Raw genomic sequence first — 24,198 nt, 5'->3', positions numbered from 1 at the left:
TTTTGGTATCCTACAATGCTGCTCCGAAAATTGGCGTGCGGCGGCCCGGGGGGGGCGTGGGGGAGCCGGCGTGAACGGGCCTCCCCAGGTGGCGGCCATCTAGCTGAGTTGCGCTCGCTCTTGCGGCCACAGCGTCTCGCTCACCATGTTGTTGAGTTGCTCCCACTCTTGCAGTGCAGCGATAGGCGGCTGCCACATGGCTCTTAAAATGGCGGACAGCTCCTCGGTTTTAGGCCTGGTCCACTGAAATGGTCCTGGGACACTTTGGAACTCGGACGCTTGCCTGCTAGGGCTTGGGCTCCATTCTCGAAAAGCGTCCCCTCAGCCGTGAAGATTGTATAAAAGTCTTGGGGGCCCCCGACTCCCGCAGGCTTCCGGTGGGGAGCGGCTGCCATGATTGCTCGCGGAATGACCACGACGGAGCCACGAGATGGTGGTGCTCTCATGCTGACGCCAGCTTCAGTCTGAATGATCCAGAAACAAGGTGGGGCTTTCATCGTTTGAGAAAAAAAAATGTTCTAAACCAATGAAAGTGTTATTTTTAGGTCATATGACCAAGCCTTCCATCTTTAGGAAACCAAAAGTAAAATGAACCAATGAAAAGTTTTATAAACAAGTCACATGACCTGTTATGCGGCATAGGGCTACAAAAAGCGTAGAAAATCCGTTGGCACGTGAGGCGGCGTCAGTAGCGGACCGATGTGCGAATAGGCCGAAGGCAGCACAACGGGCCGAGATCCGGATGGTACCGAGGTGGTGTCCAGCAAATTGCCGCACTGGTGTGGCCATCCTACAATGCTGCGCCGAAAGACGGCGTGTCCAGCTGAGTTGCGGTCACTGTTGCGGTACAGTGACTCGAACGCGCCGAGATCCGGATGGCACCGAGGTGGTGTCCAGCAAATTGCCGCACTGGTGTGGCCATCCTACAATGCTGCGCCGAAAGACGGCGTGTCCAGCTGAATTGCGGTCACTGTTGCGGTACAGTGACTCGAACGCGCCGAGATCCGGATGGCACCGAGGTGGTGTCCAGCAAATTGCCGCACTGGTGTGGCCATCCTACAATGCTGCGCCGAAAGACGGCGTGTCCAGCTGAATTGCGGTCACTGTTGCGGTACAGTGACTCGAACGCGCCGAGATCCGGATGGCACCGAGGTGGTGTCCAGCAAATTGCCGCACTGGTGTGGCCATCCTACAATGCTGCGCCGAAAGACGGCGTGTCCAGCTGAGTTGCGGTCACTGTTGCGGTACAGTGAGTCGAACGCGCCGAGATCTGGATGGCCCCGATGTTGTGTCCAGCAAGTTGCCGCACTGGTGTGGCCATCCTACAATGCTGCGCCGAAAGTCGGCGTGGGGTGCCCCGTTGGCTTATGAGGTGATGTCAGTAGTGGACCGATGTGTGAATAGGTCGGAACCAGCACAAGGCACCAAGATCCGAATGGCAAGTCCTGGATGTTGAGTGCCTCAGTTGAGAGTTCTGAGCAGTGCTTGTAAGACTGTCTGAAGCTTATTTGCACCTGCTGCAGCTTCACTAGGTCCGGCGGAACTTTTTTCCTTTTCCTTTCTGCTTCTTTTCCTACAATGCGTTTCATCTGAAGACACGACCAGGTCCCTGAATGTGTGCAGGGGGACGCTATTGATTGAATGAAAATGGCGGCTTGACACAAAGCTGACTCAAGCGTTACTGTTGGTGCTATACAGACAAAAATTGGTTTTCAGTTTGTACATTCTTCAGGTTTTTTTTTTCCATCCAAGTCTGATTGAGAGTTTGTAGAAAAATGGCTTCAGATTTTCCACATACTACTCTTCAACATTCTTCCTAAATGTAACAATGTGAAACTCACTAGGAGAACGGCTGTTTCTGTTTCCTTTCAAAATGCTGCCACCAATATTTTCTGAATGGAAGACACCATCTTGTAGCATAAAGGGCCGAAAGGGGTTCTGGTCTGGCCGATGGTTGGTGGAGACATTTTGACTATATCTTGGACCTGTCCGGCCTCGCCCAAAATGGCGCCGGTATAAATGGGACTCGTAACTCCTTGCCCGCAAATGTATATCTAGAAAATGTTATTGTAAGTGGCCCTGTCGTATTTTAATTACAAAATGTACGTCCACCGATTCCGCAACTGTTAGACACCTTTGTTCTTGTCACCTAATGGCCCGCTCGTTACGTTCTTCTACAGTGTAAATGTCTCCTCATCATATACGATTTCAGTTTGCTCCGTGGCCGGCCCACGTGGTTATAGGCCCGTATTTGTATACTGACATTTTCACAATGAAGGTTTTTAAAACAAAACACGGTAGTAGTATTTACATTTGTAAAGTTTTTACTTTTAGTGACTGTTTTCGAATCAGTAAAAGGCAAGTGAAATAAAGCAGTCCAATTACATGACGGATAAAAGGTATAATATGTAGGAACGCAGTAAAGATAAATGGTCAAGGGCAGTTGTGTTTTTCATGTCTGCAACATAAAGTTATCGATAAGAATCTGATAATCAGGCGTATCGGCGACTAAGACAGCAGGCCGAATCTCTTTTACTCAACGGCTCCGTCATGGAAGGAAGAAACGCCCTTTTTCTCGAAAAAGGAATATATTTTACTTGCAAGACAGTTGTAAATTTTCCGGGAAAGTACATTAGCCTGGAATATTATAACATATGTTTGAAAAAAAAATATTGTTCGAAAATAATAAAAAGCGTAATTTTTAGGTCATATGACCAAGCTTTTCATCATTAAATTAACAAAAGTAAAATGAACCAATGAAAAGTTTTATTAACAAGTCACATGACCTGTTATGCTTACGTTACGCGCTGCGCGCCGCGCCTCGGATCACTTCCGGGTGCGCTAACGCGGCGTGTCATAAAACGCATTACGCGACAACGTAGGTCAAGAATATAGTCTAAATGTCTCCACCAACCAGCGTTCAGAACACAACCCCTTTCAGCAGTCCAAAAAGTTCTGTTAAATGACAACAGAGGGGACAGGCAACAAGAACCATCAGTCAAAGAGGGGAGGGCAAGTTCTTCTCTTCCGGGTCATGTTGGGGCGCTACCGGAACTGATCGAATTGGTAGTCTATAGTGTTTCTGGATGTTTCAGACTAAAGCTGGCGTCAGCATGAGACCACTACCATCTCGTAGCTCCGTCGTGGCCATTCCACGAGCAATCATGGCAGCCGCTCCCCACCAGAAGCCTGCGGGAGTCGGAGGCCCCCAAGACTTTTGTAGAATCTTCACGGCTGAGGGGACGCTTTTCGAGAATGGGACCCAAGCCCTAGCAGACAAGCGTCCGAGTTCCAAGGTGTCCCAGGGCCATTTTAGTGGACCAGGCCCAAAACCGAAGAGCCGGCCGCCATTTTGAGAGTCCTGTGGCAGCCGCCTATCGCTGCACCGCAAGAGCGGGAGCAACTCAACTACATGATGATTGAGACGCTGTAGTCTCAAGAGCGGGCGGTAAACAGCTGAATGGCGGAAGAGGCACAGTGTAGCAAAAGCGGGCGGAATGGCAACTAAAACGATAAAGGGGCGCCCCACTACAGCTTGTCTTCAGGTCAAACGGATTGTGGGACAAGGTCCAGAATTGAAGAGTCATCAAAAGGCAAAAAGTTCCGCCGGACCCCGGGAGCCGGCCGCCTATGTCGGGGGCGATCTCAGGCTACACCAGTGCTATAAGACTTGGGGAGGGTGTCGGAGCCAAGCGTCTTCTCCGAGTCCATGGCCATCACACCGCCCCTCAGGGGCCTCCGTCAAGCTGTTTAGGAAGGTAACATATCACATTGTTTTCTAATGCACTCAGGTCCACAAACGACACTCACTTACTTTGAGAATAGTGAAGCTGCAGTAGGTGGAAATAAGCTTCAGACAGTGTTACAAGCACTGCTCAGAACTCTTAACTATGGCACCCAACATCCAGAACTTATGCTATTTGAGAATGGTAGTGACATCGAAGCATCTCAGGGACCAAAACCATTAACGTACTTTCACGTATGAAAATCTTACTTGGGGAGGGGGCAGGAGCGAAGCGCCCCCTCCCAGTCAGCGCCACCACACCGTATGTTGAAAATCTGAAGCCATCGTTCTACAAAGTCAACCAAACTTGGATTGAAAAATCTAGAAAAATGTACAAACTGAAAACCAGTTTTGGTCTGCATAGCATCAGTAGCAACGCTTGAGTCAGCTTTGTGTCAAGCCGCCATTTTGATTCAACAAAGCACAGGCATTGAAAAAGGCTGAAATTCAGAACTCTAAACTATGGCACCCAACATCCAGGAGCTTGCCATCCGGATCTTGGAGCCTTGTGCTGTTTTCGATCTATTCACACATCGGTCCACTACTGACATCATCTTATAAACCAACGTTATGTAAATAGTTTTTTAATAAAATGTTTTACCCTGTTTCTTTGCTGGTGTGTTGTCTATATTTTTAATATTTGCATAGGGTTTGTCGTTATTTTGTGCGGGATGGGTGATGGAGCCGAGCTGTCTTGTAGCCCTCATGGTGTGGAGCTCAGTTCATCTCACTATTTTCGTATTTCTCATGAAGGGTTGTTCCTAATATTTCTATTTTAGCGAGGTCAAAAAGAGATCCAATTAGTGGCCTACTGATTTTGCTCGATTACTTTTATTTTTTTACACGATTTTTCACTATCTGCAAAGACTAAACAGAGTATTGCGACTTTGTGCTTGTTTGTAAATAGAGAATGATCCAAAGAGAACCAATTCTAAAACAGTAAATGCTTGGACAACAATCAATCAAATGGAGAGACAAGGAGGCACGACGGATTACAACGGGGGTAAAGGCCTGCGTTAACTACCCTTCAGTATCTGCAAAGAGAGAGTACTACTAAGACAAAAGAGGGGAGGGGGGGGGGGGGGTGCAGCGTTCAAAGCACATCAGCGTGCATAAATACGAAAATGTTTTTATCTATCACGTACTTGACATTTTAAAGCTTTTCATATTTGCTATTAAAAAACCAATGAAATTCACAGAAAAAACCATAGGTTATGGTGGATATATAGTTAGGAATTTGCATTTACAAAACCTTGAAAATTCAATGAAAAAACCATTGGTTTTAGGCCATATATAGTTAGGAATTAGCATTTACAAAACCTTATTTTACTCGCATAAAACCATTGAAATTCCATATATAGTTAGAAGCGCTAACTATATATCGCGCACCCGCAATCCACTGCTGATGATGTCACATATTACATCATTCATGACATGGTCAGTGACATCACTGATGACATCACTGATGACATCTCAAATGACATCACTGATGACAACTCAAATGACATCACTGATGACATCTCAAATGACATCACTGATGACATCACTGATGACAACTCAAATGACATCACTGATGACATCTCATTTGTCATCACTGATCACATCACTCATGTGATAATACAATGAACCTCTTCAGACTCTAATATAACCTTACATACACTCAGTATAAACAGACACTCACAGACTGTCACTCATCCATGGAGTTACTCACACACCTAGTCAGTCATGCAAAGAATCAATCACACCTCCATTTCCTCAACTATAAAGTTATACACATCTTACTTATTCAAACATATAATAACACATATTTATTCTCTTATATAATCCCTGATACAAGCTCACAGTGATCGATACAGCCACTCACACATTCACTGGCTCTTATGTTCAGTTATTTATATATCTCAACTCTCACATGTATTGTGTTTTACATACGTACTTACTTGCACATGTAGCAATGAGAAATCCATTCACTCACCAACACACCCATGCATAGTCAACCGCCCATATAGCTGTTTCCACATGCACTCTTGAACTCATACTCCTAGTGAATCAACTGCTTACACATCTATGCACAGAGTCACGCACCTCCCAGCCACCCACACACACACTCAGCCTCCCATTCAAATACTTGGGCAACCAATCAATAACCCATATGGCCACTCTTATAGCTACTGATCAACACATGCAGTAGCTTACACAACAACAAACATACTGATGCACAAATTAAGACAGTTTAGTCACTAACCCATGCACTCAGTGAGACACATTTAATCACTCACTCATACAGTCAGTCATGCACCTACTAAATTCTTCATCCAGACACTTATACATCCACTCATTCTTCAATATGTGAAACATATTTAAACTTTACAGACACATACAATCACTGGATGTTGTGATCAGTGATGTCATCAGTGATGTCATTTGAGATGTCATCAGTGATGTCATCAGTGATGTCACTGACCATGTCATGAATGATGTAATATGTGACATCATCAGCAGTGGATTGCGGGTGCGCGATATATAGTTAGCGCTTCTAACTATATATGGAATTTCAATGGTTTTATGCGAGTAAAATAAGGTTTTGTAAATGCTAATTCCTAACTATATATGGCCTAAAACCAATGGTTTTTTCATTGAATTTTCAAGGTTTTGTAAATGCAAATTCCTAACTATATATCCACTATAACCTATGGTTTTTTCTGTGAATATATATATATATATATATATATACATATATATATATATATATATATGTATTTTTCACCAAAGATGCGGCACTCAGGGTTTGAGTTAAATGTACATGTACATGTAAACAATTCAGGTTTATTTCTCCAGCTTGGACCAAGGCGTTTCAGCCTTAACAGGCTTTGTTCACGGTAAGTGAGCTTTTTTCTATGTCTACTATTTATCCCAATTGGCGATTAAGATGCATTATGGGACTAGTAGTTGTTACATTATACATTTCATTTACATCATGTATAACATGCAATGTATAAACGCAATCATTTAAATTGAGTTTCATTCTCATATTATTATCATTTACAGAGTGCATATTTTCATGGTATAGTACTCATTGATATAGTATGAGTATACTTTTGATGTATATTTCTATATGTGTATTTGGGTATAGTACCCCATCATACCATATTTGTATCAATTTATGAAGGTTATCCAATTATTACAGTCATTAGTCCAGATGTATATGAAGCTCCTCATCAAAGTTCATTCCACGTGGCGTTTTTGTTTTAAGTCTGATTATGAATTTAGATTCAATTTGTTGCAATTTGCGCAGTCTGTTGCCTCCTTGTTCATCCAATTTGACCATATGTCTTCCATAATATGACATTGCTCTCCAATCACTTTTTTGGCACATTGACATATGCTTGGCTGTGGCGTATGACATGTCCTTGTTTTTCACAGCTCTAATGTGTTCCAGTATTCGTTTTTTTAAAGCACAGGTAGTAGTGCTTCCAATGTAACATGAGCCACATTTACGTTGTATGATGTATACCACATGTGTGGAGGAGCAAGTGATTCTTCCTTCAATCGCTGTGTTTTTCCCCATCAGGTTCTTCAAAGGTGTTTTTATTTTGGCCAATCTTGCATGCCTTGCAGACATTACATTTTCTAAATCCATTTTGTTGGTCAGTGAGCCAATTGCTTTTGTTTTCCAATGTTTTTGACTTGAAGTGACTTTTGACAAGATGGTCTTTTAGTGACAATGGCTTTTTATAACTTATCATTGGCCCTTCGCCTACTATTTTTCCTATGTCGGGGTCCCCCGATATTAGATGCCAATATTTTTGATCTTGCTTTTTATAATGCCACTTCCTTTACTAAATGTTGCCACAAATCGTGGTGGTCCATGTGATTCATCTTTTTTTTTGTGTATTTAGTATCAAATTGCAACAAATTGAATCTAAATTCATAATCAGACTTAAAACAAAAACGCCACGTGGGATGAACTTTGATGAGGAGCTTCATATACATCTGGACTAATGACTGTAATAATTGGATAACCTTCATAAATTGATACAAATATGGTATGATGGGGTACTATACCCAAATACACATATAGAAATATACATCAAAAGTATACTCATACTATCTCAATGAGTACTATACCATGAAAATATGCACTCTGTAAATGATAATAATATGAGAATGAAACTGCTTTTGTGCGCGTAAAAATGCAGCGCGAGTAGATCAATAGAAAATGAAATATTCAATTTAAATGATTGCATTTATACATTGCATGTTATACATGATGTAAATGAAATGTACAATGTAACAACTACTTGTCCCATAATGCATCTTAATCGCCAATTGGGATAAATAGTAGACATAGAAAAAAGCTCACTTACCGTGAACAAAGCCTGTTAAGGCTGAAACACATTGGTTTGAGCTGGAGAAATAAACCTGAATTCTTTAACTCAAACCCTGAATGCCGCATCTTTGGTGAAAAATGGTGAATTGGGCCAGGATCCGGCCCCTTTGCAGAGCACCCACTGTTGAGCGCACGGAGTCGAAGGATCACTTTGGTGGCATATATATATGTATATATATATATTCACACACCTGGCGATGAGGCATCAACGTGGAATACATTTCACAAGTGGTTTTCATAAGAAATAAATACCAAAAAACAGATGTTAAAAGATGATATTAGTAAGCTCATATTCTCAAACATTTTCTACACGATCTCTATATACGTATTTTACACTTTCTAAAAAACATGCGATCTTCGCGAGTACCAACGTCATTGCGACATCTGGCAGTGGTGCGATAATGCAAAATACATTTCAGAAGTTGTTTTTTTAAGAAAAAAATATAAATAGAGAAGTTGAAAGATGATGCTAGTAAACCCCTATTCTCAAACATTGTTTTCTCTATCCAGATATACTTGTTTTCGTTTTTTTTTTAAACAATGTGGTCTTTGTGAGTACCGACATCATCGCAACTTCCTGCAATGCTGTTAACCAAAAAAAAATAACTAAAAAATGGTGTTCTTTAACCAAGATTTTTAAACAGAATGTTAGTAAACTGGTTTGTTAAATGTGGTTTACACCCTATGTATATATATGTTTTACTCTTTATAAAAAAATCACTTTTTTTATGATGTTACTGCTGGAATTGCAAACTCACAATGAGTAGAAAAACTTTTTTAAATCCAGTTTTAACACCTTAGCTGCGTGTAAACATTTCTCCCCAGTGCTGCGCTGTCCATTAGAACTAGTGCTGAATGGACGTTCAATGGTCGTGCGCAGCACTGGGGAGGTAGCGCTGCTGACGACCATTGGCCGTCAGCAGCACTTAAGGGGTTAAATGAACCAACAAAATTAACGAGTTCCGTGCGTCGGACGGCCCCCGGCCGTCTGACTTCACGGTGGGCATGTGCGTCTGATGGCTGGGGGCCATCCGATTTGTGCACGCGTAGAATCCATCCGCACAGCGGGGAAATTTGTGCAGCAGCGAACGGGTTAAAAGGAGCTTTAGAGTGAAATGCAAAAATAAGTGGTTTGGTAAACACCTGTGATATATAATATGCAATTACACAATAACATTACAAATACCTTAGAAATAGTATGGAAAAAATGTAAGAAACTGGGACGATATAGTTTCAAAACACAATTTAACAACCTTAAAAACATCGTTGGAAAAATCAAAGGTTATAGGGATGTTATAGTTGGAAATCAGAAGTTTAAATAACCTAGAAATTCAGTGAAAAAACAAAAGGTTAAAAGGACTTTATAGTTAGGAATTAGCAGTAAAAAACATTAGAAATTCACTGAAAAATCTAAAGGTTACAGTGATGTTATAGTTAGGAAAAAGAATTTTAAAAAACCTTAGCAATCTACTGAAAAAAAACAAAAATTACAGGGACGTTGTAGTTAGGCTCAGGTTTTACTCGTACAAAGCCACAGAAATTCAGCAGTTATAGTTACCTGAGCTAACTATAACTTACGCACCCACAATGCTCTACTTATGACCTCACATATTACATCACTTATGACATGGTAGTGACATCACTGATGACATTGTTGCTGACATCTCAGATGACATCACTAATGAGTTCATGCACTGAACCAATCACACACCCAGTCACACCAATATACAACCTCACATACACCCTCTCCCACACAACCACTCACAAACCCATTCACAGACCCATACAAGTACTCACACACCTGCTCACTGATTCATACTCACTAAGACATCAAGTTGCTCATACAGCCACTCACACAAAAACTAACACCCATAATGCCACTCATGCACCGTTCACTCACCAATACAGCAACTTTCACATGCAGTTAAACATACATACAGACACCAACACACCCACTCATACATCGATACAGTCACTTACACATCTACTCACTCACAGAGACGGGTGGTTTCCATGAAAGAGAACTAAGGCACCCGCTGAGTGCAGCCGGTTGTTGCGGCCAACTGGAGAGGGTTTTCTCCTTTTCTGAGCAGCAAATAAGCCATTAATCCCTGAGGCAAAATGGTGCCCGCAGTGGACGACATGCCTCGGGCTGACTTTGGGATCTTGTGACAGGGAACTCCTCCACACTAGCAGCGGGGCACATCCTACCAGCTTCAGTGGGCATTTAATGGGAGCACTCAGTAACTCACAACCCTAGCAAGTTCAAGGCATTCCAACAGCAATCCCCGTATCTGCCCACATTAACCACATCGGCGGTGAGCCCGTCCTTGAAGCCCTGCTGGGCGTGGGCCCGCGGTTACCTGGGGAAAAGTAGAGGCAAAGCCCCAGGTTCTGAGAGTGGACGTGTGCGGAGGGCAAAGTCCCAGATCTGCAGGATCACCATGCAGCCCCCACCGAGAAAGGTGAGCCCGACCGCCCCACGTCTGCAGCAGCCCCTGCAATTCTGGGCCAGCAGAGAGGGCCCGTGCGGAGCGGCCCTCGGGGCACACCCCCCCCCCCCCAAAACAAAGCAGTTGGGCCGTGAAAACACCAGATGCAGGCAGCAGCCCTGCATCCACATTCGAATGAAAGAAACTATGCCATGGACTCTCCTGTACTTCTTTACTTTTTATCTTGTCCTGGCTGCCATTTTGCTGCTGCTCACGCCGCTTTTCTCTGGACCCCGACCCGCCATCTTGTCCATTCCCTTGTCCTTTAACCCTTTCCCCTCGTTTCCCCCATGACGATCCTCAATTTTGTCTTCCCTTTTCTGATTTGCCGTTTCTCTATATCCTTGTATCCTCTCACCCTCCCTTGGTGCTGTGAGGGCATCCCCCCTATGACCCCACTTAATGTAACTCTGCTTTTCTGTTTTTTTTTTTGGGGTCTTGACCTGAGAAAATCTACTATGTGTTTATATGTATATAGAGATAACTCTAATCACGAGTATATGCAGTAGATCTGTGTACTCTCTCCCATTCCCATGTGACTCCTAGAGTATATCTTTTCATATCCCTTCCTTATGTATATAAAGATAATTCTAATCACTACTATATGCAGTAGACCTTTGTACTCTCTACCATTGCTATGTGACTCTTAGAGTATATCCATTCGTATCCCTTTCTTATGTATATAGAGATAACTCTAATCACTAGTACATGCAGTAGACCTTTGTACTCTACCATTCCTATGTGACTCTTAGAGTATATCAATTAGTATCTCTTCCTTGAGTGACTTTCCTATTTGTACATTTGCAATTTTTCTTTCTGTTTGTATCACTTCCTTGTGTGACTTTACATCTTGTACATTTGACCTTTTTTCTGTTTGTATCTTTTATGTAAAGCATGTAATCCTAAATCCTTATGTTTTACAACTAGTTCCTATGTAAAGCGCTCTGACACCTTCGGGTAAAGTTTGCGATATATAAAATTGCATTAAATAAAATAAATAAATAAATAATAAAATCATACTGCCACCCACTCGCCCATACAGTTACTCACACATCCACACAACTACTTCTAGAGAAACTAACACATGTACAGTCACTGATATAAGGACACACTCACCCATATGGTCACTTTCACATTTACTCTCTCACCCACACAGTCAATCACAATCACAGTCAATCACACACCCACTTACTCACTCAAACAACAGTTATTCACCCACTCACACACCCATACAGCCACTCACACATCCCATCGCTCATCTATACAGCCTCTGACATACTCACTCACTCACTCACACACAGTCACTCGCCCACCCATATAGCCACTCACACACCCACTTGCACTTGGATACACACAGTCACACAGCCAATCATATATGTGTTACAAATAGTATCACTTTTTAGTAGTATACAAACTATACTCATTTTACTTTAGTAGTACCTAAGTATGTATCTTTAATACTCGGAATCTTTTAGAACACACTCATACTCGCTGTATGATGCCATCAGTGATATCATATGAGATGTTATCAGTGATGTCACTGTCCATGTCATGGGTGATGTATTATTTGAGGTCATAAGCAGTGCATTGCGGGGTTGTAAGTTATAGTTAGCTCTGGTAAATATGACTGCTGAATTTCTTTGTTTTTTATGAGTAAAATCTGAGCCTAACTTAAACCTCCCTATAACCTTTATTTTTTCAGTGATACAAATATATATATTTTATATGTGTCTGTGTATATATATATATATATATATATATATATATATATTTTTTTTTCAACTTACCTATGCTTACCATGTCCAGTAAAAACACATGTGTCAAAGACATCTGCATTGGAAAGGCATGTGTAGAAAAGACTGTGTGATAAAGGATGTTTCCCTTTTAGTCCAGTTAGCATGACTTCTTTGAGAATCTCTACAATATCTCTCTTGTATGTCTGTACGACCTACATGTAAAATGCACAGATTCTGTTCCATGAATTGCAATGCTATACAAAACAGAAAATAAAATTAAATATATTACACTCGCCATGCCACCACCCTTTACAGAAAATAATGAATTAGTTATTTACTTTATGCAACGCAAAAATAGGTTTATAAAAACATCTTTATGTGGTTACTTTTCCTTGAACAATGTCACAAATACACAAGAAAACAATCAAACTTTAAAAAGAGATACCTTCCATGAGACAGCCATTAATCAAACAACCATACGTATAGCAGAATATTTATAACTAATCTTATGATAGGCATTCATTTTTGTTTTGCTATAAGATATCTATTTTTGACAACCTGAGCTCTCCACATTTTGGATGAAGAGAAGTCTTAAGTAAATCTATATTTAGATTAAATGTGTTTACATAAAATCCAGCTACTACTAATACTGTAGAATGCTCATTGTCCTGTTACATAAACAGGAGTGTAACCATGGGTAGCACCATTTCAGTAGTTCACCTATTTTCAGTTCTCCATAATTGTAGTCGACCATAATAACTTCTGATGTTAACTTTATACTTTTATTTTCGATGACATAAGGTATAAAGTACCCCTTGCCATACGTTATAAGGATCTTGCAAGTCATCGAGGAGTTCCATAACCGTATAGAGAATGAAGGCTGAAGGCCAAGTTCCTTTATAAGGCTATGGAACTCCATGGTGAATTGCAATAGCCTTATCATGTACGACAGGAGGTACTTTATCTCATATAATACATGGTCACACCATCACCTTTCCAACAAACCACTTAAACCTTGATGCATATCTCTTTCACCTGAAAGAGGGGGCATGCTTGCAAACATGAACAATAAAAATAAAACCTCTAGTGAAAATTAAACACATCAAAACCTGTTTTTTATTTGTTGCAAACAGATATTAGAAACAGTTCAATGGAAGTCATTCTTTTTTTTAAGCTGCAAAATCTCAGAATGTGTAGAAACACGCTAAAAGATTTGAACTTTTCTCTATCTAATGAGTGCAAAAAACAAACATGTTGTCTCTGCTTGTTACAACCTAGACCATAGAGCAGAAGAAAGAAAAGTAGCAGTGCTTTACAGCTGTCTTAATTATGCTATGTGACTTAACCTGACCTGCCCCAGAAAAGAGTTGTAAAACCTCATCAAGGCGGTTAATGATGACAATGTTCCCACAAACAATTCAGTAACCGGCAATTGCAACTTAATCCCTACTGCAATTTTGTGTGTAGATATGTCTTCCCTACAAGGTAATTTGTGGTTATGAACGTCTGTTTTCCCAGCAGCGTTGTTGTGTGTCTGGTGCATCTGTGAGCCCTCCAGAAGTTGCTAGAGTGGGTGCTGTGAGGGACAGGACTAGAACCTGTGGGATTGATAATGCAAGCGGAAGCCTGTTCGAGTAAGTGCCCATCAGTAAATTACAACTTGTGCTTGAAATGAAAATGTTCTGGAGTTGAGTGTGTGATAAATGGCCGAAAGGGCTAAGGCTGTGAATTGGCTCTTTAGTCCTAATAATCCTATTTGGCCTACCAGGAGCATGTGTCCTTCTGGGGGTCCCAAGCAGAGGGGATGGCACCTTTGGACGTGGAACTGAACGCTTATGGATCCAGGGAAGAAGGAAACAAACTAGGCTAACTGGGGCTCCTTGGGACAAGATCCCACATGAATGCTCTGGCCCCTAACCATCTGTGATGCTTGCAAGAACCAACAGAAGATGGTGTGTGGCTGAAAAAGCTGAGAATCGTCAGCCCCCCTGGTGGAACAGTAAGTTATTCACACACAGGGGGCCATCACTGTTGGGACACCAACATGCATAGATGGGAAAGGGTTAGGTGGGGTTCAATCTGTCATCGTGGAATAGGGCCATTTCAGACCTGAAATTTACCTAGGACTTATATTTAATTTCCCCCAGGAAGCACGTCAGTGTGACTACTGGTGATTCCCTAAAGTCGGGGGAGAGAGGAAGTCACCACACAAGCCCACTGAGTAGCTTGTGTCAGCCAGATGCTTGTCTGCCGCTAGCGCTAGGCAATGTGAGAGCAGAGCCTGGGATTCACAAGTGGGTGTTATTGGTCGAGTCCTCGGGTAAATTGAGTGGATCTCTGTCCTCATATGTCATAGAACCATCCAGACTTGGCTGAATGTGGATTGAGTTCTGCCACCTGTGTGAATGGCTACTGTATTACAGGAACCACCACCCTGATGATGGTGGCACCTTTTACGTACATATTGATTTTCCCTGCAACCTATGATGTAGTGTCCTGCTGGACACGTTCTAGGGTTCTGCCTGGTGTTATCCCACACTGCACACGCACCCTTCACAGGCATCACCGGTCAGGTGACCATGCTAATAAAAGGGGCTGGGTGCACGTGCCAAGGGCCAGTTCCCAGTACCCTCCTACTGTGTCAGTTTGTATCATTTGCAATCATGGTGACCTAGGGTCCAATCACTTTACAAATGATACAGAGAATGTAATGTAATGTAATGCAACGCATACTTGTAGAGCGCAGACTGCCACCCAGAGGGTATCCTGGCGCTATGACCGTGTATATACCTGCGCGAGGCGCCATTACACTGCCCTAGGGAAAAGATGGCATTTAAGTCTTTTTTAAAGGAGGACAGATCCTTCAAGCTCCTCAAAGAGAGTGGCAGAGAGTTCCAAAGCTTGGCAGCGGTGAAGCCGAAAGAGTGGCCACCCATCCTCACCCTTTGAATTCTGGGAACCGTTACCAGAAAGGTTTAAGAGGACCTCAAAGTTCCAGCTGCTGAATACCAAGAGAAGAGGTCCTGCAATAGCACCGGCCCCAATCCATGGAGGGCCCTAAAAACTATGCAGGAGGCTTTAAAACAGATCTTCTGATGAACCGGCAGCCAATGGAGGACCTTTAGTGCCAAAGAGTAGGAGGCTGAGCGTGCTCAACAAAGTGCCAGCTTAGCTGCCCTATTCTGGACGCGTTGCAGCTTTTTAATCAGGATGTTAGGAGCACCCAAAAGCAGCGCATTACAGTAGTTGAGCCTACTGAGGATGATACTGCGCACTACTTCAGGTCTAGCAGAAAGAGGGAGCAAAGGAAGAACTTTCCGCAAAGATCGAAGCAGCATCATACATGTTGCGGTAGTGTTATTAACAAAAGCGTCCAGCTGTAGGTTTGGACCAAACATAATGCCCAGATTACGGGCAGAATCTGCTGCGGCAACCATGCCCGGAGTGGACGTAGGCCAGAACTCCTCAGGCAAAGGACGAGGCGTACGGTCCAGTGAGCAATGAAGCACCTCTGTTTTTTACCCAATAAACTGGAGAGAGTTTTGGTGCAGCCAGTCCGCCGTGGCTGTCATGCAGTGATGAAAAGTCTCCTTGGAGACCACATCACTACCTTCAAAGGAAAAAATAAGCTGTGTGTCATCGGCATAATTGATGACCATTATGCCGAAGGACTTGATCAACCGGATCAGCGGGCGGAGGTACAGATTGAATCAAATAGGGCTGATCGCCGAGCCCTGAGGAACCCCTTGTCCCACCCTTCTAGTGCCAGATCGGAAGGGCGGCAGAGCCACCGCCTCTTGCCTATTTTAAAGGTAAGAGGCCAGCCAATCTATGGCCAGGCCGGCTACCCCGATCTTCTGAAGTCTGCTAATTAACATGGCATGGTTGACCGCGTCGAACGCGGCCGACATGTCGAGCAGCACTAAAAACGCAGCTCGTCCCATGTCGACCCGTGAGCGCAGATCGTCAAGAACAACCACCAGCGCAGACTCCGTGCCATGAGCCGGCCTGAAGCCAAACTGAGCCACATCCAAACAGGCATTAGTTTCAAGAAAGCTAGAAAGAGATTTAGTGACAAGTTTCTCCAGTATCTTTACAGGGAAAGGCAGCAGCGAAATTGGCCTATAATTTGCTGGGCACATAGGGTCCAAAGTAGCTTTCTTTAGCAAAGGGGAGACCACTGCAAGCTTCCAGCTATCCGGGACCGTGGCCGTACTAAGGAACTGGCAGCAGATGGAATAGAGAGGGATAAACAATTCCTCCTGAAAAAGTTTCCAGAACTTATGGGGTAGCGGATCCAGGGAAGACACTGAGGACACACTATTGGCCAGCAGACAGAAATGAGGGGAGAGGGAAACAGGTCAGTTGCGGCTGCACCAGTTCATCCCTAGTTGCACCTAGAGTGCATGGCGGAGATGGATCAAAAGATGAATCAGGAGGAGGTTGGGGGCCAGGCATACACGGGGCCAAAAGGCCACTCAGGATGTTTGTGATCTTATCTTCAAAGGCAGAGGCCAAGGAATCACACAAAGCCTGAGAGGCCGGAATATTGTTCGTGGCGAAGGCAGGATTAGAAAAATTATTAACGATCTTAAACAGAGTCTGGGATTTATTCACTGCCTGGGCCAGCATGTCCTCTAGGTATTTGGCTCTAGCACACTTGATCTGTGCTTTATAGTCCAAGAGAGATTTTTTATAAAGCACTCTATCAGGTTCGAGGTAGTGCTTTCTCCAGGATCTCTCGGCCTGCTTACAACGCAGTTTCTGTTGAAGGAGGTCACTGGAGAACCGAGGAGTGGCCTGCTTAGACCTGTCCCTCGTCTTCCGCAGAGGAACCACCTTATCAAGTGTTTCCAAAATCTGCTGACAAAGGCCAGTATAGCTCTCCTCGACTCCCTTTCCCAATGAAAAACCCCCGGGAATTAGGGAAGGTAGGATGAAACTCTTCAAAAGTTGAGACCATTGCCTACTGAGCTTGGTGTTTCCAAGGCCACAGCCTCTAAAGGAACCATCTGGCAGGAGAATAGAAAAGTGGATAAGAGCATGGTCGGTCCAACATTGGACACAACCCTTTTTTATAAATGGCTAGGTTGAAGAAAGATGAGCATGTCACCCACTCCACTATTCAACAGTCTTTATGACTATATTAGTGTAGAGTGCATGGTTCCCGAACCCTAGAACCAGGCACTTCTAAATCTACATGGTGGGAAGACGGGGATAACCATGAGGAAACCTCCCTCTGCAAGCACACCTCCTTTACATGGCAGCGATCCGAGCCTTTGGACTCGGACATGCCAATCTCCCCCTACACAAATTAGCACTAAATATTAGATCACTAGTTGTGCGACACACAAGATTGGAACATGCTTAACAAGGTGGATATTGGAATACATACACAACTAGCTGCGGCCGGGCCTGGTGGGTGCATTTCGTCAGACGATGATGAGTGAAAATTAAATAAAGAATTCATTTTTCATCGTCCTATGAAATCCCCCACACTTACCTGCACAGGCTGCGGTTGTACACAGTCTATAAATCTCCAATATCCCAGTTTAATTCAGTGTTTTGAATGAGTGTCAAGTTTTTATGCAGCTTTAATTACTATTGTTTCTCCTCTGATGCAAGATCCCATGTCTCTAGCCTTTCCCAGAAGGCTTCCCATGCCCACGTGCCTGCCGGCATGCGTGCCTGCACAGCGCTGCGAAGCCTTGCACTCATGCATCCTCTCATACAAGACAAATGAATGGTCATATGCGCTGGACACCAGAATTGATGCCCATTGTGACCAGTGCTACCCACATTGGCATGAAAGGCTCACTAAACACCCCTAATACTCATTGCAAATGGTTATCTAATGACAAATGCGAGTGACGTGTCTAAAAAACGATATTTGTTAGGTCAGGAAAAGATTCTTGAATAGCACTCTTTATGAAAGTTGCATACTTGGTACTGTTCACCTAAGCTGTAGAAATATTGTGTAACCTGAAAAACACACCCAACATTCCGCTGTTATGTACTGCGTGGATGTCTTCACTGTGTAAGGCTAAAATCAAAGGGTCAATCCAAATGTTGTAGCAGAAGACGTAGGCTTTATTACACAAGGTCTGTATCTAGGTGATACTGAGACTAGCGAGCATTAAACCTGAAATGCGATATATTTCACTCACGTTATTTACTATATGTGTATGCTCACTCTCGCTTACCCCAGAGAACATCCAGAGGTGTGGGTCTGAAATCCAATGGTCTGTAGTTGAGGCTACCACAAAGCACTGAAACACATATACCGAACTGGGATACGGGAGTATCACTCACCATTGTATTGTATTAGACATACGTTCTGTAGATGTATAGGACAGTTGAGTTATAGCAGAACTAAGGAACTATAAATATGCACACAGTTTCCCACCCGGTGATGTAAATTGTCTGCATAAGGAAGTAATCCCGTGGGAGATATGAATGAGCCCAAAACCGTTTATTGCGAAGATACTGTTCTCCTCTTTTACAGGAATAATCATAACTTGGAGAAAACACTAGAAAGAGGAATGCATCACCCCAGATTCAATTCTTTAATTTCTAGATTATCGACTGGGTGTCAAAGCTACTTGTGAAGTAAATGTTCATCTGGTCTCAGTTTTTATTTCACAATGTAGATAGAAGCCGCTTGTACTCCAGACTATCTAGTACCAAATATCAAAGAATATCCTTAAAATAAGTATATATTGGCAAGCTCAAGATGTACTATTCTTAATTCCACGTCTACGTACCTTGAAGATCTATACATGGTCAAGGTCAATGTATGTGGAGTAAGTACAGTAAACCTAATTTCCCAATATATACTTATCCTCGCAACATTCTTTTAGTTATGTTATGGGTATTTGTAAAGCACACTATCACCCGAGGGTATCCTGCCACTGACATCCTGGGCATAATATTTATTGATGCAGATATTTAAAACCCAATATTCTGTTTTCACAGTGGTAAGCTTGGCGGAATGGGTGGACGCCTGGGGATTCAGGGAGACCTTTAAGTCCCATTATCATGTGCTGTCTTCCCCTCCAGTCAGGTGTCCAGTAAAAAAGAGTGCATTTTAATAGTGTGTCTAGAGTATTTGCAATATTTCTTGAAATACTTCAAGACAAAGCCACTTTATGAACGGGAGTCCCGGTGTTATGGTATTTGCTCTACAGATTGATTTTTTGCTAATTTTATCTATATATACCTATATTTATTTTGTGTTTTGTGAAAAAAATAAAGCTGCAACTGGAATATCCACTTTTATTACCCACTCTTATTTGATTGGGAAGATAACACTCCCACTTCAAGGCCTTATTGTTTTTTGTATTCCAAAAAACGGTATGCTGGTTATAGTTCCTTCAGAAAACCTTCTCCCTTGTTTAACTCCGCTTCCTGTCAATCTGCACAGCATTGGATTGGCAGCCATGTGCAACAGCATTGAGAATACCTCAACAAAAAACGTATTTTCTATTTTTTCCACATTTAAGAATAAATACAGACAAAGAGGCAGATGGCTTTCTGTCTATAATAATCTGTAAAAATCATTAAAAACGGAAAACCTGGAGCCCTGATTAGGAATATGTTGTGTACACTGTGATTATGTATTGCCTTTCAATAAATAAAGTGCCCTTAAAGTAGACAAGATCTTTTGACGGCAACATACGTTCTCAGTACTAGAAGAGCAGTGGGTACTAGTACTCAGAAAGCGCTTTGGATCTTGCAAGAGGTATGGAAGCACTATATAAATGCCAGTGTACTACAATACAATGCACGTGAATGGGCAAAGTTATAAGGGGGATATTTGTACTGGAAGGATAAGGGCACTGCAGGTCACAGTTTAGGTGCATTAACAGAATTGTATGTGGCCCACAACATCAACCAGTCATCCCAGGTACCATGCAAAGCTATACCAGCACGGAGACACCCACCGTTCTCACTCATGATGCTCTTCTATCCTGATGTGCATCATGCAGACAGCACAGAGGTCTCTCAATGCACAATTACCTAACCTGCAGTACTCAATCCTGTACCAGTTCAAACCATCCACTGTGCTCACACCATCCACCTCTGTGCTAATCTGCGCTGAGCCGCACTATCCGAGTACAGAGCCATTACCTCCTCGTAAGTCTGTCGCCACCAGAGTCACGTACAGGGGCGTAACACAGGCCCTCGCAGCCTATGCGGTGCGGGGGGGGGGCCCTAGCTCCAAAGGGCCCCCTCGCCACTGAACTCTGGCCGGAAGAGCTCCTGATTGAGCCCGGAGGGGGCCCCCCCTAAGTACCATGAAGGGAGGCCCCCTCACTTTTCGTTACGCCAGTGGTCATGTAGTGAGCTTTAGCTCCACTCCAGAACCCCCCAAAGCAAATGAACATCCCATGCCTACCATCCATCACAATAGACCCAGTATAAACGGAGGGTCGACCCACCCCACTTCCTGCAGAACTACCAAGCCCAAAGAACCACATGAAGCTGATAGCCAAACAGGGAGGGCGGGATGGGAACTCATGTGGCGAGGAAGACAATACTCAGAGTAATGAAGATTACAGGTAAGTAACCGAGCCTTCACGGAGCTCAAACTATGAGCCTTGATCCTAATTTGGAGTATACACTGGTGAGCCAGTGCTGAAGCATGAACAGATCTCTCGAAAGCCGCCTTTCCAGAACTCAACTATCCACAGAGATCTAAGAGAGCACTTCTGTCCTGGCCAGCACCATGCACTGCTACCCTTTGCACCTCTCTCCTGAACTGAAGTGCTCTGGCATCTCAGTACTCAGAGGATCAGAGGTTTCAAACATAAGTGCACTGACAAAGCGGTGTCATTGATTCGTAAAAATAATATCTCTATTTAAATACGTCAACGTAATTCCGTTTACATGTGCGATGAGAGTTATTTATGTTCCGTTTCCGTATCACTTTCCTTGTTATAACATATGAGTTGAGATCATGTCACAATGTGTCATTGTGTTCTTCTATTGAGCTGAAGCTGCAGTGATGTGTATGTCTCTACCTCCCCTCTCCTTCGCATCGTCACGTCCCCAGCCCCCACAGTGCCAGAAAGTTTGATCGGGGATTAAGCATCTGATGAAGAGGTCTTTGTGTAAACACAGTGGGTTAATGCACCAGCTGGCGAAATATGGATAAAACGTGCACGTTACAGATGGTGAGGCTTATAAAAGAGTTCCATGTGTTAATGCACTCGCTACATATATGATTGTGTCGCCTGCTCATGCAGTATCCCTTTAAGATGGCTCAGTGAGAATTTACTAGGTGCTGTTTGTAACCTAAGGTTCCAACATTATTAAGGTCCCTCGAGAGAATTGTGTATCTGAGGCATAGATCTGTATGTTCTATACATGTCACATGTTGTAATACCAGTAAAATAGCTTAAAAGTTATGTGGGTTATCAGCCGAAGCCTATGCCTGACCAGGAGATTACAAGTTTGAATTCCAGGTGTGCAAGAGTAGTAATTTTTAAATTGAAAATCCAACACTTACAACTCGTTCTGGATATTCCAGGTTTCGTCACTTTGTGAAAGCAATGTACCCAATAAAGACGTGCTTTAATTGTTCTTACTTTTGAAAGACTGGGGCACGTGGCTGCATAACCTGCTCAACAATCCCCAACTACACAAAACGAAACACGGCAGGGCCTCCGAGAGCCACAAGCCCTCAACATAACAAAAACATCAGCTATCTAAAAGCCACCCCTGCAGGGGGCGCTCGCCTGGCCTACTCTCATGGCATGTTATTATAAGTCTTATAACGACGAGCCCCCAGCTGCATACTTGCTTTATACAGGGGCCCGCAGACACTCTCGCCTGCCCTCCAGATTCAATGGGAGGAGGTTGGGAGGGCTGAAGCTACAAACAGCCAATATTTGAGAGGTGGGGTGGTGGCCCCATCCCCTTCTGCAGTGAAGCCCTGGGTAACTCAAGTACCTGGCAGTCATTCTCGTTGTTGCTCTCTACTTAAGTTATTGATGTTAGATTAACAAACTCATCGACGTTGCACTAGATAACTGAACTAAGTTTGGCATAGTTAATGGGTAAGGATGGGTGTTCCTTGTATAAGGGTATGAAACGTTTCCATCAATTGGAAAGATTAGGCACAGTTATCGGTGCTATCAGGACAGGACGAAGAGAAAGCAATGCAAGTACGCGAGGGGACACGGTGCAAGCAGCGGGCAGAATGAAAAAGACACAGTAAGTGTCCTTAAAGTTTCCGCACATGGAAGTTTTGTTAAAGTATCCCTTTTCAGTTAGGGCAGAGGTGGGACAGGCAGACGGGGTGGCACCTACTGCGCGGTTTTGTCTGTGATAACTTGGACTGAGCTGCCAGGATTTGGCCATCTGCCGAGGTTTGCCATATGTCAGGACGAAGACGCAGCCTGCGTTTGCCAGTGCTCAGCCATACTCGGCTGTGCTTCGGTATACATCTCTACGAGGACGCCTGCTGGACAGCACCAGCGAGAACGCCTCAGCCATCCCACTTAGTGCTGCTAGCCCATCGACCACTTTTAGAAGTTGCGAGAGGAGTATAGTTTTCAATGTTGTACGGTTTACAATCAGCAGAGATAGGCTGAAAGAGTCCATCGCCTGCTTCGGAAGCAGGTATCTGAGAACCTTAATACCTGAGGACGGGTTTCAACTGGGGAATGTCACCTGAGCGGGAGACTCGGGGAGAATGATTTGATTGAGGTTTGGGGTACTACTGCCCCTGCAGACAGACACACAAGCGACGGGGCGCATTTCAGCATGCTCTGCCCACCAAACGGCGCCCTACATGTGGGTGTCGGAGCCCCGGCGCAGGGCACCTCGACAGCCACATGCGCATCTGTGCTGGTCGTTGCTGCCCTAGACGGCGGGAGCACCAAGCGAACCTATCAGTAGTGCGGGAGCAGCGCGCGCTCAGCGTTAGAGGATGCATGCTGCTCGCTCCTTACCTCTGCAGGTTCCGAAGCAATAAGCGAAGAGCAGGAGCAGGAGCAGTGGGGCGCTGCATACTGGCGTCGGTAGGAGCATTCTCAGACCGGAGGCTCCGCTGTGCGGGCTCTGCCGAGCTGGGTGCCTGCAGCCGCTGGTTCTCATCTGTGCCAAGTGCGCTGTCCTTGGTCCTGGATCTGCTGTGCTTCTAACTCGGCGGTGGCTTTCGGCGTTTCCTGCAGTTCACGGGGTGACTGTCCCTTGCTCTGCCTCTCCCTTGCTGTCTTCTCGGCTCTGCTCCTGTATTCGCTGGTCTGTATTCGGGTCTCTTGCGATTCCGCGCTTCCCAAAACTTTTAAATACCTCAGCACGTGGGCAGCGCGCGCGGGGCCAGTGGCGCGTCACGAGCCCCGCCCAGGCACCTCGCATACTTACTCCTTGCGCATGTACGGGTTCCCCCTCCCTAGTGCCTATGTGCAGGGACGTCACCAGCCAGTGCTTGGGGCCCGTGTGTCACTCCAAGACGCAGAGGTGACTCATGGCAGGGGTGACGGTGCCCATTCTCACTCCCTTAACCCCCAACCCAGCTCCACAGTACGGAAGGAAATTTAGGGACGCCGGAGGCTACACACTACATTTGACTGCAATTGTTTCCCTATTCCTTCCGCTTTGCCTGAACATTAACCCAACCATTCCCAGCCCTCCTCTTTAAGGAGAACACTCTCACCCACAAGCCACAACTGATTCCCACTTTTTAAATGTATACTGTATTCCAGTTCTGTCTTCTACGGATGTCCATCCCTTCTCCTGCATAGGTTAAATAATTTTTTTTCACAACAGTATTGCCGTTTCTAGACT

General features: G+C 44.0%; 1 protein-coding gene across 1 annotated transcript in view; it reads right to left on the bottom strand.

Moving 5' to 3' along the window:
• Positions 1–23,646, bottom strand: part of NMU (neuromedin U) — a 542,180-nt gene extending 518,534 nt beyond the window's left edge. Inside the window, exon 1 of the mRNA XM_086962634.1 lies at positions 23,361–23,646. Coding sequence (XP_086818760.1) covers positions 23,361–23,505 — 145 coding nt within the window. The 5' untranslated portion in view covers positions 23,506–23,646. The remainder of the gene's footprint in view (positions 1–23,360) is intronic.
• Between the last annotated feature and the right edge of the window lie 552 nt (positions 23,647–24,198).

Source organism: Lissotriton vulgaris, chromosome 3_1 (genome assembly GCF_964263255.1).
Source record: "Lissotriton vulgaris chromosome 3_1, aLisVul1.2, whole genome shotgun sequence".
Taxonomy (NCBI): domain Eukaryota; kingdom Metazoa; phylum Chordata; class Amphibia; order Caudata; family Salamandridae; genus Lissotriton; species Lissotriton vulgaris.
The sequence above is the reverse complement of the archived record's forward strand: the minus strand, read 5'-3'. Positions and strand labels throughout refer to the sequence as shown.